At 38.5% G+C, this 16,554-nt stretch overlaps 2 protein-coding genes and 1 long non-coding RNA gene across 3 annotated transcripts; 1 reads left to right on the forward strand and 2 right to left on the reverse strand.

The window, feature by feature from the left end:
* Positions 1-984: 984 nt before the first annotated feature.
* LOC144215388 (leucyl-cystinyl aminopeptidase-like) lies at positions 985-10,640 on the reverse strand. Its single transcript, XM_077744275.1, has 22 exons — positions 10,303-10,640; positions 8,836-8,930; positions 8,239-8,441; positions 8,026-8,137; positions 7,689-7,928; positions 7,162-7,352; positions 6,886-7,024; positions 6,293-6,427; positions 5,793-5,913; positions 5,555-5,706; positions 5,347-5,460; positions 5,137-5,268; positions 4,925-5,059; positions 4,667-4,827; positions 4,478-4,566; positions 4,214-4,397; positions 3,607-3,763; positions 3,124-3,308; positions 2,841-3,002; positions 2,485-2,625; positions 2,325-2,406; positions 985-2,253 (listed from the first exon to the last, which is right to left on the reverse strand). The coding sequence occupies exons 1-22, from the start codon at positions 10,328-10,330 to the stop codon at positions 2,095-2,097; spliced, it is 3,117 nt and encodes a 1,038-aa protein (XP_077600401.1). The 5' UTR covers positions 10,331-10,640; the 3' UTR covers positions 985-2,094.
* LOC144215391 (uncharacterized) lies at positions 9,971-12,452 on the forward strand. The gene is made up of 3 exons (XR_013330419.1): positions 9,971-10,032; positions 12,105-12,255; positions 12,340-12,452. It is a non-coding gene; the product is annotated as an uncharacterized LOC144215391 (long non-coding RNA).
* Positions 10,747-16,453, reverse strand: LOC144215389 (endoplasmic reticulum aminopeptidase 2-like). Its single transcript, XM_077744277.1, has 20 exons — positions 16,119-16,453; positions 15,849-16,035; positions 15,604-15,773; positions 15,382-15,520; positions 14,889-15,023; positions 14,685-14,805; positions 14,465-14,619; positions 14,126-14,239; positions 13,925-14,056; positions 13,586-13,717; positions 13,369-13,437; positions 13,129-13,304; positions 12,973-13,052; positions 12,561-12,744; positions 12,295-12,451; positions 12,049-12,233; positions 11,798-11,959; positions 11,487-11,627; positions 11,336-11,417; positions 10,747-11,214 (listed from the first exon to the last, which is right to left on the reverse strand). Exons 1-20 carry the CDS (start codon positions 16,328-16,330, stop codon positions 11,065-11,067), a joined length of 2,883 nt encoding a protein of 960 aa, XP_077600403.1. The 5' UTR covers positions 16,331-16,453; the 3' UTR covers positions 10,747-11,064.
* Positions 16,454-16,554: the final 101 nt, after the last annotated feature.

Raw genomic sequence — 16,554 nt, forward strand, 5'->3', positions numbered from 1 at the left:
ACAAGTGTATCGGCAGATGTGGACAGATACCTAATATAAATATTCTTCTTAACACATGAGCCCTTATCCAAACAATTCCTATACAAGTGAGCTCCAACAGTGGTGCATATACATCCAAGAAATACATTAAAACGTTTTTGAATGAGAGCCATCATTAAAATAATACCAATAAATGTCCTCTATACACTGTATGAGCACAAGAAAAAAAGGTCAAATCAAAAGGGATGCAAATTCATGACGATAAAAAGTGTTTGGGGCCGATCCTATTTACAAGGCTATTTTCGAATTGGATAAGAATAAGCGTGTTCTTTGTTGGGAAATCAAAGTTAAACTAGGCTTTGGAGTGCAATAGATACTTCATGTATACATAATGTACTGTACAGTCAGAGGAATCACATTTGTACACCCTTTGGGATTTCTTACATTTCTGCCTAAATTGGTCATAAAATATGGTCTGATCTGTCCAACAATGTTATGAATAAACAGTGTGTTTGAACTAAAATCACTCAAACATTGAAACCTAATATTGTCTATTTGTAGACGTCTATTGTATTTTTATTGCCCATAAAATTGAATTTTTCACAGGGCAGGGATGCCCAAAGCTAAGCCGCGGCTGTGAGAGCGTTAAACACCTAATTAGATTACACAATTTGACTCAGGTGTTAGCTAACCTATAGTATAATCACTGAAGTAAACTACCCACCCAACTGGAGAATCCGTTCTAGCAGGGGTGACCAAGTCCAGTCTTTGAGAGCCCCTATGATGGATGGAACTCACGTGGGAAGCCAACAGAGAAAGCTATTACTGTCCAAATAGAACAATCGTGCTCGTTTAGAGTTGGCAAAAAAGTTTTTGGATGCATGTCTGCACCACTGGAATAACATATGAAACCAAAATTGGATTCTTTTCAAAGCACAAACAGTAAAATGTCATCCCTACCATTAGGTATTGTGGGTGTGTTGTGGTGTGGGGGTGTTTTGCTACTGCTGGACCTGGACAACAGGCTATGATCAATGGGAAAGTGAATTTTCAAGCATATCAAGATATTTTTCAGTTCAATCTAACACCATCTGTCCAACAGCTGAAAATAAAAAGGGTGTGTGTCCTGCATCAGGATAACACAGAAGCAAGGCATCATAAGAATGGTGTCAGAAGAACAAAATACAGATAAAACCCAGTTGAAGCACTGTCCTACATCTAATCAAATTGTTGTGGCCTAAATCTAAAAGAAAAGAAAAAACACCCATGCCAGGAATTTTGATGACGGTTTTGGAAAGAGGAATGGTGTAAGATTTCTCCTAATCGGCTTGTCCATCTAGTCCGCAACTATAGGAAGTAGAATATTATACAATATCATTAAAAATATTATAACAGGTAAATGTCAGGGTAATTTGGGTTTAAGTAGACACTGTTTGTTAATTTTTAAGATTGCTAGGTGAGATCAGACAATATTTCATGATCACTTTAGGCAGAAATGTAAAAAATTCCAAAGGGTGCACAAATGTGTTTCTGCCAACTGTATATTCAGTGTGCTGCTTACTTCATTTAAGACACATTGTGGTTGCTTTAAACTACAATAATGGTGCACTGCGCCATCTACTGAATTTAGTAGGAAGCATAGATTAGTCAACAGTCCAATTCCGCACCATTTCTAACCCACCAATTTTACGTAAAGGAAACAATGTTAAGTACATCCTTCCAATGCACGACGGCAGCAAAAGGCTCTGCTTAGGGCAAATTGTACTTTTTACACATGCTACTTTTTTTCAGTAACAGTCACTTAAAAAGGTCACACAGTTGTTCATTAAAAGTGTTTGTAAAGTAAAATGGATCCAATGATTGTCTGGTGTAAATTTGGTCGACAGCTTCAAGTGTGAGTGGTGTTTACTGTAGGTCTGACATGTTGCTGTCAGATACAATCAGAACCGCCCTGAGCTAGCTAAAATTTCACCAAAAGCCATACATACATAAAAGGTTATCCAGTCTTGCTCCACTCGGACTTGGATAAATAGAGCTAAGAGGTGAAAGTGCAAACTTTGCAGTTGCCGTGACAACGTACCCCATTCAAACAATTAAACTGGTATCGGGATCAAATTAGAGACTACGAGTACCCGGCCTGTGGTAAAGCCATTCACGAAGAGAGGGAAGATTTCTCTCCATCCAGCGGTGGTTTAGTCTGATGGTTTCCAGGGCTTCTTGCACGCTTCTTAACTGAGAACCGTGTTCCTTCAGACTGAAGAAGAACCACTGTACCTGGGCATCACATGCAAAGACACAAAATGTCACACCCACGGAAGCTTCTTTTCCCGGATTGAAATGTATACCTGATTAAAATGAGACTGAGTGGAAAACTGCGAGGTGACAGACTTGATGATTTTTTGGATGGAAAAAGAACCTATAGAGAATCTGCAAGAAAAGACCAGGATTAAATTCAGCCTTGTCTTGAACAATCTAACTAATGTGTTCTTAAAATGCTCCACACACATTTCTACGAGCTGGTTCCAGTTCTCTTGAACAAAATCCCAAGCAAGCAGGTTTCCAACATAGCTTTTGCAGATCGTATGAATGACCATTTCAAGGTATTGTACCTTGATAAGATTACCATTCAAACACTCATTGAGAAGCCTGGAAACGAAACAAATGTAATGAGTTTAAAATCCTTTTAAGACAGAAAAAAAATACTTCAAATTTGGAATTCTCTGTGATATTTTTTGTGGTCAGCTAACAGCACTCACCATTAATGGTGAAAGATTAAAAATCCATGTGTCTTAATCATTAATGATAGTATAAATATTAAAATTATACTGTAGAAGCCTAATGGAAGCATCATAGGTACTTACCACATCATTTTACGTGGGTCTTGTGTGGATGCTAAGCCTATAAGCATATTTTTCTTATCGGAGTCAAGAGTGGCATATTGATACATGGTCAACAAAGTTTCCCAGTCTTCATCTGAATGAGCAGCCACACCAAATACAACACGTTGCAGATCAGCCGGAATACTAGAAAGAAAAGAAAAAAAACAGCCATTTTTGGTCAGCGCATGCTCTGCTGTCAACAGCACCTACTTTTTAATATCCATTTATTTGATTTTTATGACAAAAGCAAAAGTGTTTTACTCACGGGGAGGTTCCGTTGGACTCAATATACTTCTTAAATATATCTTTTGCTTGCTGTGTGCATTTTTCTTGGCCCAATTCACAAGCCATCTCTAACAGGACCGATCGCAATTTCTGCTTGGATACACTTTCTTCTTTTGTCCACGTCTGATTATTTATCAGCTCATCATAAATTTGCAGAATATATGACTGTGGATATTACAAGAAAAAAGAATATTTATTGCCAGGCCAGCGAGTAACTAACAAATTTGAACATTTGGTATTAAGTTGCACTGACTAAGAGTCTACAAACATCATCATCGTAGGTTTAAGTGTCCTGAGCTCTGTTGTTTATTTCAGGCTGTTATAGAAAATTAGCAGAGATTTTCTTTTTTTAAAGTAGCATTTTATTTTATTACCGTTGTCTCCTAATGAATGTATATACTCTGTGTACAATATGCTGAAGTATTCAAACAATATGTATGCGTGTGTGTGTGTGTGTGTCCACCTTCATGTAGGTAACAAGGCCCCTCTCGTATCTTTTAAGCAGAATCTGGTAGATTCTTCTGAGCTGGAAAATGGCCTCTCTCACAGGACTCATCTCAGTTTCTTTAGGCATATAACTTAGCAGGCTAATGACTTGGTGGAAGGACACGCGTCCCAGTCTGAGATGAAATGATTGACATTAAGAAACATACAGTTACAAAGAAAACTACCATATTTTCCGGGCAATAAATTAGTATCCGTTTTTCATAGTTTGCCTGTAGCTCCAATTTATACTCGGGAGTGACGTATATAAAGTCAAAATATAGAATTTTACATCAACTGAAATGATATTTAACAGTGGCCTACCATGGAGTAAACATTACCCAAGAGCAGCCAATAAAGGGCGGTCTTGAGTAATGTTTAAGAGTAAGGATAACTTTGAATTACACTGTCAGCATGGCCTATGTTTGTGTTCCTATTTAATCAAACCAATATAAAATTGATTAGAAAGAATAATTGATTTTGAGCTGTAGGCATTTCTTGACTAGGTAAACCTAAACTCCAGAACAATCTACTATATTGTGGAAAATACAGTACGTACTATAAAGCATTTTTATTTGTAAACCTACTTGGAGAGAGCAAACATGTTGTGTATTAGTGAAGCACGGTCCTCCTGTGGAAGAATTTGGAAGTTGTTAAAAATTGCCTCTGTCAGTGTAGCCCAGCCTTTGTCGCCGTAGTCAACAATGTAGAAGCCTGTGTTCTTGTAATTGAACTTGAGCCATTTGACAGTTTCTGGAATCTTAAGAGTCTCTAAAAAGAGATATTGTGTGCCACTACATTAGTACTTCACATTTACAGACTTCAGCAACTGATTATATTGTGTCATTTACCTGACTTGGTCTTCAGGATGAAAAACTGTCTACACTCGGGGCTCAAACTACAGCTGTCATTCACATATGTCACTGGAATATTCCACAAGCTGGAAAGGAGGGCACAATAAAATTCACCTTTTGGTCTGGTGACGATCCATTGTGCCATAGCATAGCAAAAGGGACAACGAAGAAGAGGACATAGTTCACCTGGATGAATGTGTGGCGTTGTCTGATCTAAGCTGGAAAATCTCCTGCTTTAAGGTAACCTCGTCCCCCTCACGAGAAACCGTAACCAGTGGAAAGCCTTTCTGGGATGTCCATGATCTCATCATCTCAGACACATTTGGATGCTGACTTGAGACCTCTACCTAAGAACACATTACAAAATTATTCATTCCATTTCATTCATTTTTTTCTTAATATGAATCAATTCTTATGATTTTCCAAAAATAACAAAGCAGGTACCTCTGTGAGACTATTCCAAAGGTCATCAGTGTCTGTATTCAAGCCAGAAAACTGTTTCAGATACTGAATGATACCTTTTCTGAACTGCTGGTCACCAGGCAAAGAGGCATTTAACATCAGAAGAATGGAAGCCCCCTGAAAGACCAAGGTACAACACATTGTCGTACAGTGGATAGGAATCAAAATGAAAAATAAATAAATAACAAGCATACCTTCAGATATGACACAGAGTCAAACATCTCATGCACTTGGTCAGGGTTATTGACTTCCGTAGACACGGGATGGGACGAGTTGAGTGCATCTTTGTCCAACGCTCTAAATCGAACATCTAAAAAAAACAAGCCCTACCAACACGATATGATAAATAAGATGACAAAACACCTGAATTGGGTAGTGTTCTAATAACAACGCTCAGCACTTACCATGTCCAGTTGGGGTAATACCGTCTGCAGTGATGTGTACTGCATGTAAGTGGCAAATCCCTCATTGAGCCACAAGTCACTCCACCAACTCATTGTGACCAAATTTCCAAACCACTAAAATACACCAGTGCTAGATTATTTCACAGGCACAGCCATATTTTGGCACATTTAGTCGAAGAAAAATGAAGAAATATGTATAATGAACTACCTGATGTGCCAGCTCATGTGCAATAACAGACGCAACTAATTGTTTTTCCATAAGAGAGGAGTTCCGGCCCACCAGCAGGTTGGATTCTCTGAAGGTGATCAGACCCCAGTTCTCCATGGCACCTGCCAAAAAGTCTGGAATTGCAACTAAGTCTAAAAGAAAAAACAAAATAATTGATTATGGTAAGGTTTTAAAATATAATGGTTAGAGTGAAGTAATAAGGAGAAATGATGCTCACCTAGTTTTGGAAGCGGATAGTTAATTTCAAAAAAGTCATTGTAAAACTCCAGCAGTTTGGATAACGTGTCTAGAGCGTAATCAGTCTGCTCTTTCTTCTCTGGTACACAGTATACAGAAACCTAAAAAAAATAATAATAATAATCCCATGTCAGAAATCCAGATTATTAATTGGAACGATTTTCTATGATCTTAGTTCAGAAATCTTTGGGTCTTTGGATGAGCAACATCATTTTAATACACCAAAGAAGTGATGGACAAAGTAATGTTTACTTTTTGGAAATCATAAGGAAATTTCTAGAAAATATAGTGTATGGAAATTCTTATTTGATGTGTTGGAACTTTTTCTGTTTGTCCAAAAACTTCATGTCCGACTGTTAAAGTTGTTGATCCAAACCCCCAAATGATTTTTGTAAAAATGACAAAATTTGTCAGGAATCTTTTATACAATTGTAAAAACAAATTATCTGAATGGAATAATATTTGATTAATCAAACCTACCAAAGTGTCAGAGACGGTTCTGTTGATAGAGATGAAGTTGCCTACGACAAATGCCACCAAGTAAGTGCTCATGTTGACACTGGTCACAGCAAACTCGTCTTGTACAAGACCATTGGCGAGCTGTGTACTTTTTGCCTGAGACACACATTTGAGAGAGCGTACTTTTTTTAATTCTTACAATAATAACAACAGAATACCAAAACGTTCAAGGGAGAAGAAAATACTGCGATGTGACCGCAGTTTTATGAGATACTACTATAGTTTAAAAAGTTTCGTGGCCATATAAGGTTAGTTGAGGTGAGCATTGCACCCAAATTAGATTGTGGATTCCTATTTTAAATTCCATTTTGTTCCTTGTCATCTTGATTATGTGCAAATGGACAAAGTCCTGCAGAGCAAAACTTGTGATAGACGGCCTCTCCCTTTATTCAACCTCTCTTATCTTATCACAATATAGTCAGGCACAAGCCGTATTTTATCAAAACTTTTACACTACATGTCTGAAGAGTCCATGCCAAATTTTATAGAGCAAAATTTGAAACATGGATTTGCAGACAATAACGACTATAGCTCTAAACTAAAATCAAAAGTACCTTAGGCATGTTAGAGATCGCCGTATATTCTGGTTTCCTGTTCATTTTAACCAGAAAGGTGGCTTTAAAAGATGGTTCATCAAAGCAGGGGAAGGCTTTACGAGCATACAGTGGCTCAAACTGGGTAGCTGCTAGGACGCTGGGGGAAAAAAATGAATGGACATAATGAAATACCCATTTGGAATTACTAGATTAGATAATCTTATTCATCCCGTATTGGGGAAATGTCACTGTACTATAATATGAGAGGAAAAGACAGTGGATATCTTGGTGTACCTTTTCTTTCCAGATTGATCAATGTAGGAACTATTGTAGAAGCCATCATAAGTATGGGATAGCCTGGCTGTGTAATCCAGGGTCAACACACAGTGCTGGCCTGCCTTCAACTCTTCAGAAAATTTCACAGCAATCTGCTCTCTTGTCTTATTCTCCAGTATGGTGACATCAATGACCTCCTCATCACCCATCTTAAGGAGAAAAAGATGAAGTTGACAAATAGTAGACCACACAGTAACAAACTGCTTCTTCTCATGAAACTTTTCTAGCTCTTTTAAACCATACGATCTCATGAGAATTTAGCAAGAAATACATACAGGCAATTTAAGATGTCTTTTGAGAAATATGGGCATTATTACATCAGTGTGAATTCTCAGGAAAATGTGCAAATCCACACACACACGTATTGTTGTTGTTATTTTCAATATCTCCCATGAAGTGGTCATACTAGGTATTGATATGCAAAATTGCTGTGTTTGTCCGAATTAAATTTAGTCATTTGCTTGGATTCAAAACACAAATCTCACCTTGAATGTAGCTTTGGTTATGTTAAGATTAGCACTGTGCAAGACAATCCGCTTGGTGTTGTGAAGTACAATCATGTTGATAACAGTGTAGCCACTAAAATCCATGGTGTCAAAGTCAGGAGTCAGCGTGAGGTCATAGCTGACAGGACGTATGCTACGGGGGAGCTGATATTGTACCCAAGGGAAGAGTTCACCATCAGTGCCGTTTGACGTTTTATTCTCTTGTTTAGGGCATCCCCTCTGCAAAAAATGGGGAAAAAACATTCTTAGGGATACGAGCGATAGGAAGGGTCTAACATTGCATGTTCATGACTTTTTGGGGAATAATGAGACATACCTTTGTAAAGTTGCACCCGGGTAAAAAGTACAAAACCGTAGTCATGGAGGCCACTATGGTCAGAAGTAGCATACAAACAATCATGGTCCGGGCTGAGGGTGCTGAATAAGATCTGGGACACGGACAAGTAACACACGTGTTGATAGTATATCTAATTAATCAGAAATAAGTAGTGTAATTATAAATAGCCGATAATGAGCAAAATCCTCCTACCTGGGTGGAGTGTGCCTGATGTAGGGGTATGGATTTGATCGTTGGTTGGAACTGCGGTTCATAAAGGACATGCCTAGAAGTCGAGCTGAAGATTCACAGTCGTCTTCATCATCATCTGCATCATTCTCACCCAGGCCTCGGACCAGGAGCCGAGAGCTGCGAGGCTCATACACGGCTTCATCTGGGTCAAGAGCCGGAAACGTCTGAAAGCACAGTTCAAAGACCACCATCTATTGACTCAAAGGGGACAAGATTAACAAGGCATTTTGGGGACATTAATTGAAATTTAATTGACACTGTAATAGCTGCATCAATCCAACTGTAATGTTGAATTAAATTTGAATATGTTGAATATGTGCTTTTCTTAACCAATCAGTACTCAAACTGGCTTTGGATACACATCTTTCAGTGCCATTCACGGTTCTAGAGACCCAATCCTCTTTGTCCAGGAGATAAATTGACCCGTCAAAATGAATTAAGTGTCTAGCACCATCACTGGTAACCACTAGGTTAAATGTGTGCATAAAGTGTACAAACGGTTAAAGGGACTCAATTTTGATTAATGCAATAGAGTAGATTAAAATGAGTAGAGTGTACTGGATATGCTGTAGCGTCTCTGGCAAGATCCACAACGTCAGGCTCTTCTTCAAACATACTGTTCTCGATCATGTTTCTTGGGAGGCTGGCACGCTCTACAAGCAGATAGAAACAAGGAAGTGACATGATTTACAAGAGGAAATGAAAGCTGTTGTTAAATATGAGTGATTTTTTTTTCTTGGTCACCAAAACGGCCCTACAAACCCTCACCCTACCCATAACCCCAACCCTAAAAATGCATTGTCTGCTCATGTCACATGCTACCAAAGATACATACGCATGCATTCTCACAAACCTGCATTGCATTGTGCACAGTGGCACACAATGTGTCTTGTTCTGTCAAATACATCAAATTCTTTGTGAGGAATGTTTTTTTCCAACTGGTCATTTTCTGAACAATAACTATCGTGTTTAGTTTCCAAATTCAATTTTATCAATGCAGTAGAACATGGCCTATTCTAACTGACTGCATACCTAATGTGAGTAAAGAATATATCTGGCAGTAAAACTAGAAAAGGATAAAAACCATGTAGATTGGATGTAAGATCAAAACCACATTTTAAGTATTACGACGGGTTAAAGCTTTTTGTGATTTTCAGTTTTTTTATAACAATTAGTTAACTTCCCTTTACAGTTAGATCTCAAGAAAAAAGAGTTTGTAATACAATGAGTCACACAAGTGACACAGATACATTACACACTGATTTGTTTTACTATAAAATATCATTATTAAAAAGCATTTTGGACTCAGACTCTCTCTTTATATGGTTATCTTGTCCCCTTGTGCCCTGCGATTGGCTGGCCAACAATCCAGGGTATCCCCTGCTTGGTACCCACAGTTGGCCGGGATAGGCTCTGGCACCCCCGTAACAATTGTTAGGATCAGCGGTACAAAAAAATGATTTAATGAACTCTTTACCACCTGATTTTCAGCATGATCTTTCCATTCCATCTGGCCAAAAATAAGTGATAAGGTAATGTATTTCACTTGTCCATTTTTGTGGATATTAATGACACTCTTAAAATGTGATTAGGGGGTTTTCCCAACAATTATTACACATCGGTACCCTTAAACTGAGAAAAATAAATCTCTTCTTCCTGCTTCTGGCTTGCAAAACATTTAAACTTACTTCCTGATGGAATTAGGCCAACGGGAGAGGTTATGAGCTGTCTGCTCTGAGCAAAAGCAAAGCAGAGGTGAGGGCGACTTATTTCCTCAACACGCCATGACTAAATAGGGCTGATATCGAACCTTGATCGACTTGATTCAGACAGCGATCGGTCTGTTTTTGAAATCGCTTAACTTGTTAGCTTCCAGCAGGTTCGTTTAATACAAAAAAAAAGTGTAATTGACCCTTGGGTCAATGTCACTCCCAATGAATGGTTAGTATTAGCGCGCTTGCCTTCCGTTAGCATGCTGTCAGTCAGGTTACTGTAAATCACCCATACAATAAACGTCGTGCTTACCTGCATTGTTATAGTCAAAAGGATCCATTGCAGGGTATTGACTGGTTGACCTTACGTCTACGATCCGGACTATTTTGGATGCGTTTTAATAAAGCGTATAATTTTATAAGTGCTTGCCTGCAGCCTGTCTTCACAACACTAACACCAGCTGCGCAGTGGCTACCTAGCCAGATCTCATATTTGTAGCTAACTGATTACAATAGATCTTTTTTTCACTGCATTCGCAGGAAAGATCTAAATAAATAAACAGTAATATTTCGTCAGAAACGATTTTTGTATCATGTATTATGGCAAATGACGCTCGGCTTCCTCGCAGAATAGTTGTTGACAAATGACCCAGCGCTCGTATCTTATTGGCTGTCAACAGTAATGGGCGTGGTGAGATTCGTGACGCTGTACACATAAATAAGTAGTAAACATGAATGTCAAAGAAACCCAAATAAATGGGAGTTTTCAAATCATTTTATTTTTCAAATGTTGACTGCCATTGAGAAGAATATATAATGAGTTATGAAGAAAACAATCAAAGGGCAGTGCATTATGAAAAAGTAGTTGCCATCTAAACCTAATATACTATACATTATTTCCCCACCTTCAAGAATCCCTGTAAAACAATAATTTACAACAAATCATTTGATTGTCTTGTGACAGCAGAATGTTGTTTTTACATCACAATAACCCCCAAACATACTTGCTAATAAACAATCAGAATGAACATTTCTTAACATGAAATGTTTAAATGGACTGTTGCAAGTCCTTCTGTCATGAGTTATTTTTCTGAGAAACACAGTTTTTTAATGTCCCCAAGTTCCTCTGCATCCACCGAACGTTGTTCTGCAGGTTGTCCAGTGCGAGTTGAGGACCCTTGAATTGAGATGAATGTTCTCTGATGGACTCAAAGAATAACTTCACCTGGATTAGGAAAAGAAAAAAAACATCATATGTATATGTGTATATATATTACTGTATGTCTTATAGACTTACTGTAAAATATATATTTTTAATAGTATGCAGTGAATATGTACGTATATACCTCAGTGTATTCCTCTGTGGATGAAAACTGGCTGGTGGTGCCTATGAGTATGTGTTGAATGGTAGATGAGCCCAATTGAAATCTGAAAAGGACACAATTAGACCAAATCTCCAAATGTAAAACAATAACAGATCTATGAATTGACACACACTTTTCAACTAGCGTGCTCCAGTTTTTCTTAACAAAGTTCCATGCAATGTGATGTCCCTGAGGATTTCTGGCCACCAACACGATGACAGTTGGCAAATCCATGGGTCGTATCACGTGGCCTTCCAGACCCAGGTCCAACAGCCTATAGTGCAAATAAATGTTACCATCCAACTGGAAATTAAACATAATAATTCTCCACATTATGGCTGCATAAACCAAAGTGAAAATATGCAATCGTTAGGGGATTTGGTACACAATTAAATAATGCTACTCTGATTGTGTTATTATAAAGTAGCCTATGAGAGAATGTACCTTTGTAATTTATTTGTGTCTCTGCTAGTAGTTAAAGCAAACAGAAATTTGTCTTTCTGTGCTGGAGAACTTGCGCTCTTGTACATATGTAAGAGTGATCCCCATCCATGATCATCCTGGGCACCAACAGCATACACAGTCTCTGCCACATCAGTAGGAAGCCTGAAGTTAACATAGTAGTTGTTTGTTTCAGCGTCACCGTGTACAAACAGAAATTCTGAAGTTTTAGTAAAACTCTTAGATGGACTGACTTGAGAGCTCCGTTTGACTGAAGCCAGTCTTTGAAACGCCGATGTGCTTCATTCAGAGAGGAAGTGTCATTCAGATGACAAGCCAATGAGAGGACCTTTGACCTCAGTCGCCGAGTTGACACAGGGCCATCTTCACTCCATACCTGCTTGTCGATGAGTGCACGGAAAAACTGCAGGATGAAGTTCTGTGCCAAAAGAAACAGAGAAGTAGTGTAGGAATTTCTATACAGTATTTTTTCTTCTTACCCTGAAGTTCTCCACTAATTCTGCATCACTCCCCTTCTCGATTAGATGGTAAAGTCCTTTCAGGTAACCCAATCCTATGAGCAGAGGTACTGTATGTGTCTCCAAATGAAGATAACCAATCAAATCGAACACTTTGTTCAGCGGAAGGTAACCTGCCCTTTAAAATACACACAAAAGATGGGTTGGATGTCATTAGTGACATCAAGCACAAATACACTCTCATGACACACTAAAGACAGTAAACTAAAAATACTGTATAGTCTTACGTGACCAGTTGAAAGGCATTGTGTAACAAATGGGTCCTGTCTTTGTAGCTAAGAGCAGTGTGGTTTTCTCTCAGCAGCTTTGTTATCTCATCCCATCCGCCATTTTCATAATGAACGACATAGTAGCCGGTCATGTCCACATTGACATTCACCCAGCTGACATTCTCTCCTACATGGACACTATCTGTAATGTACACAGATAACAACTATATTACTACGTTAACAGAAAGACACTTAGTCCAGCAGGAACCTTAACTATGCCAACAAGCAGGGCTTTTAAAATATATTCCTCTATCCTTATGGTTATTATTTCCACTCACATGTATTCTTGTAATGCATATGCCAACAAAAAACCTGAGAGAACTTAATAGTGGATTTCCCACTCGGAATGTAAATAAGGCAAAAACTGAACCTGTAAGTGTTGTCATCATGTGTCTATGGACGTTGCTAGAAGTATCCATCTTGTAAGTCAGAGGAATGTGCCACAAATAACTACAGAAGAAGAAGAATTGAAAACACACAACCTAAATTGCAATGCTGAAGTCACCAGCTTTTACTGCATTCTCACCCCCGTTGCAATGTGGACCAAAGGGGGTCAGAGGGGAGCTCTGTCCTCAGGAATCGAACCTGTTTTAGCATCAGACGTGGACCCTCTCTTTTAACAATGACCAGAGGGATACCTTTTTGTAGAGTCCAAGTGTTCATCATGGCTGTCAAGTCCATGTTTTCTCCAGCCAATGTATACTGAATGAAACAATGATTGAGTTGACATTTCAAAAACTTCAGCAGTTTTAACTAGTTTACTTACTGAATTTTTATGATGCTGTTCCCTGCTGTAACACTGTTGGCCTAAATTAAAATCCTCTTGTGAGCAAGTCTGAAAAATGACAAAAGGAATTATTCAAAGGGTCTCAATCCATCGAGCTATCCGTCAATCTATTTATCTTGCTTACTAGATAAATTAGCACAAATTCTAGGAATGTTTTCTAAAGCATGGTTAATGATCATCTCGTTTGTGTTCATACATTGTCCAGACTGTCCCACAGATCTTGGTTTTCTGCATTCTGATAACTATATTTGCGGAGGTATCGAACTATCCCCGTCTGGAACACTTCGTCTGACAGAAAGTGGTGCAGCATGTGTAGGATACACGCTCCCTGGCAATAGGGAGAGAGAAGAAAAACAAATGTGCTTCACAAGTCTGATAAGACGACACCAAATGTTCCAAATAGAGGAACAGATTTACTCAAATCTTTGCTTAAACTAAGAGAACAGTTAAAGTATCCATGACATTGTATTAAGCCAACATGCAGCCAAACATATTGAACAGTACAATCAATGATTCTGAACAATAGAAATCATACTTTAGAATAAGAGATGCTGTCAAACATCTCCTGGATGTGAGTTGGGTTCTCAGCTGGACTGGATATTGGCCGCGAGGACTTCAATGAATCATGAGCAATGGCCGCAAAACATGTGTGTAAGAAATTCTCCCCCTGCAAGAAAATTGACATTGTGACCTTACTCATTTCCTGGTTGATCATTTTGTTATGTTTGGCACATACCACTTTGAGTTCAGGATAGGTAGCGTCCACTGAAATGTACTCCATGTAACAGGCAAACCCCTCATTTAGCCAGATATCATTCCACCACTTCATTGTTACCAAGTTACCAAACCACTGCAAGCAAAAAATAAAAATTATAAATGTATCAAACACCCTTGCTCAATCATAGTTTTCAGTTAAGTTTATTGTGGTAGAGTTAAATTAGATGAACTCTTGAATTCTGAACTTCTCCAGAAGATCTGTTTGGCCAAGATTGGTTTAATGGGGGCCTTACACAAAGGAAACTCAACAAAATGCATGCTGTCCTAATCTGAAGCCTACTGGCATACGTACACCTACCTGATGTGCAAGTTCATGCCCGATAACCATGGTAACCCAGAGTGTATCAGATGCTGATGATATGTTAGGGTGGAAAAGCAGGCTACTCTCTCTGTAGGTCGTCAAGCCCCAATTTTCCATTGCACCCATTTGGAAGTCCGGGACTGCAATCAGATCTGAAAGAGAAGGAAGAATTTTGGAATATGTGGCTTTGTGATTGGCAATAGAAAAAAATATTTACCACATTTGGGTAGTGGATAATGAATGTTGAAATACTCCTCATAGAAATCAAGCATCTTGATAGCAACTTCAAGGGCGTAGTTCGTCTGAGTCATTTTTTCCGGATCAGCATAAACGGACACCTGCCACACGAAGTAGTACGAGGAGACGAAGCCTTAGTGATTAGGATTCATGTCGGAAATCCCACTTTTCTTCGAGAACATACCTGGATTCCAGATGAAGTTTTTGCAGTAACAGATTTAAAATCACATACAACAAAAGCTACAAGGTATGTGCTCATCTTTACACTTGTATCATACTGGTCTTCCATCAAGTCATTATCCACTTCAAGTGATTTAACCTGTAGCAAACGGACACTTGGTCATTTGATAGGAATTCTCACATAAAGAGTTAATGTGGATTTAAATGGATAAGGTAGCTTTTTAAAAATGGAGGATAGTTTATTTTATATTAAATTTGATACAAAATAGATAAAATATTTGGCATGATCACAGTAGCAGTGTTGAAAATTCGTACTAACGGTAACCTTTTCTAATGTGTAGAAGCTACCTGTTTAGCTATTTGAACAAAATAATAATATTGTCATAATGTAATCATATGCATAACCGGGTTCTACACGCTTATTTATAAAATATAAAAAACAGGAGAGATAACATATTTTGTCTCTTTCAAATCTGAAAAGAACTTGGTCTACTTACTATGGGCATATTAGATAAAGAAATGTACTTCGAGCTCCGTCTTATCCTCACTGAGAAGATGGCTTTAAAGCTAGGCTCATCAAAACAAGGGAATGCCATACGAGCACCAGTGGGCTCAAAGTGAGTGGAAGCCAAAGTTCTAAAAATGGTAGGTAAAGAATATAATATTATTTTCAAACACTAGAGTAATAAAAATTCTATGCACCACATTATAGATGTCACCTGATCTCTCCTGAGCTTGTCATGTAGGTGCTTTTATAGAAACCCCGGAAGCCCTCAGCCAACTCTGCCCCATACTCAATGTATAGGAAGTACTTCTGTCCACTAATGAGTACTCGGGGTGAGAAGATCCCTATTTGCTCATGTGCAGGGTTGTGAAGACAAGGTAGAACCTAAGAAAAGAGATTAGTCACTCAACTCAGATAAGAATCAATTTTCTAATGCACCCGCTTTGTTTTATTAACTACCTGATCAGACAAATGAGCGAGATTCTCATCCAGTATGTTTGCTTTGGAGATTTCCAGACCCTTGCTGTGCAAAACTACCCAATTTGTGTTGATCTGGACATCAATTTCAATCATAACTGTGCCGGTGAAATATAATCGAGTAATGTTCGGATGAACCGTGATGAGGTAATGACGAGGGATTATGTACCTATGAAGAAAACATTTTTATTAAATCTTGTAATGAATGCAATAAATATCAATCAATATAACTAAATATAGCAGGGTAATTACCTTGGCAGGCGAAGGCGACTCCAGGGGAAAGACAAATTGTCTGTCCCTAATGGAGTTTGTTCTTGAGAAGGATGATGGGGGCTTGATGCCTGCTGTGAAATTTGGGTGGGCTGCATTCCAAACACATAGGAATGGAGAATAGACAGCACAAGGAACCCTACCAAGACCATTTTGGATGAAACGTCCTCGAGGGAGTGAAAAGTCAAGGCCATGCAGCGGCCTAACAACTGCTGATGAAAGCAATTTGTCAAATGCTTTACTTTTAAAGTCAGTAATTGTGACCTGATGCCGAAAAGGTACAGGAGCTCCCAAGCTTTTTGTTGTATTTGTTTCTTAAACCTAAAAAAAACAAACATATCTCTTTAGTGTCCTTGTCTATTCATCCCTTCATCTTGCTTGAATTTTATTACTGAAAACAGACACACTACTGTACATC

Source organism: Stigmatopora nigra, chromosome 22 (genome assembly GCF_051989575.1).
Source record: "Stigmatopora nigra isolate UIUO_SnigA chromosome 22, RoL_Snig_1.1, whole genome shotgun sequence".
Classification (NCBI taxonomy): domain Eukaryota; kingdom Metazoa; phylum Chordata; class Actinopteri; order Syngnathiformes; family Syngnathidae; genus Stigmatopora; species Stigmatopora nigra.

Bases quoted from the DNA above. Each gene is read 5' to 3' on its own strand.
- LOC144215388 (XM_077744275.1), bottom strand. From the start codon at position 10,330: ATGGATCCTTTTGACTATAACAATGCAG. The intron at 3,309-3,606 runs GTGGACACACAC...TAATATCCACAG, and splicing joins GCCTTGTTACCTACATGAAG to TCATATATTCTGCAAATTTA. The intron at 2,626-2,840 runs GTAAGTACCTAT...TTTCGTTTCCAG, and splicing joins GACCCACGTAAAATGATGTG to GCTTCTCAATGAGTGTTTGA.
- LOC144215389 (XM_077744277.1), bottom strand. From the start codon at position 16,330: ATGGCCTTGACTTTTCACTCCCTCGAGGACGTTTCATCCAAAATGGTC. The intron at 13,053-13,128 runs GTGAGAATGCAG...CTTCTTCTGTAG, and splicing joins TGGTCCACATTGCAACGGGG to TTATTTGTGGCACATTCCTC. The intron at 12,452-12,560 runs GTAAGACTATAC...TGTATTTTAAAG, and splicing joins AATGCCTTTCAACTGGTCAC to GGCAGGTTACCTTCCGCTGA.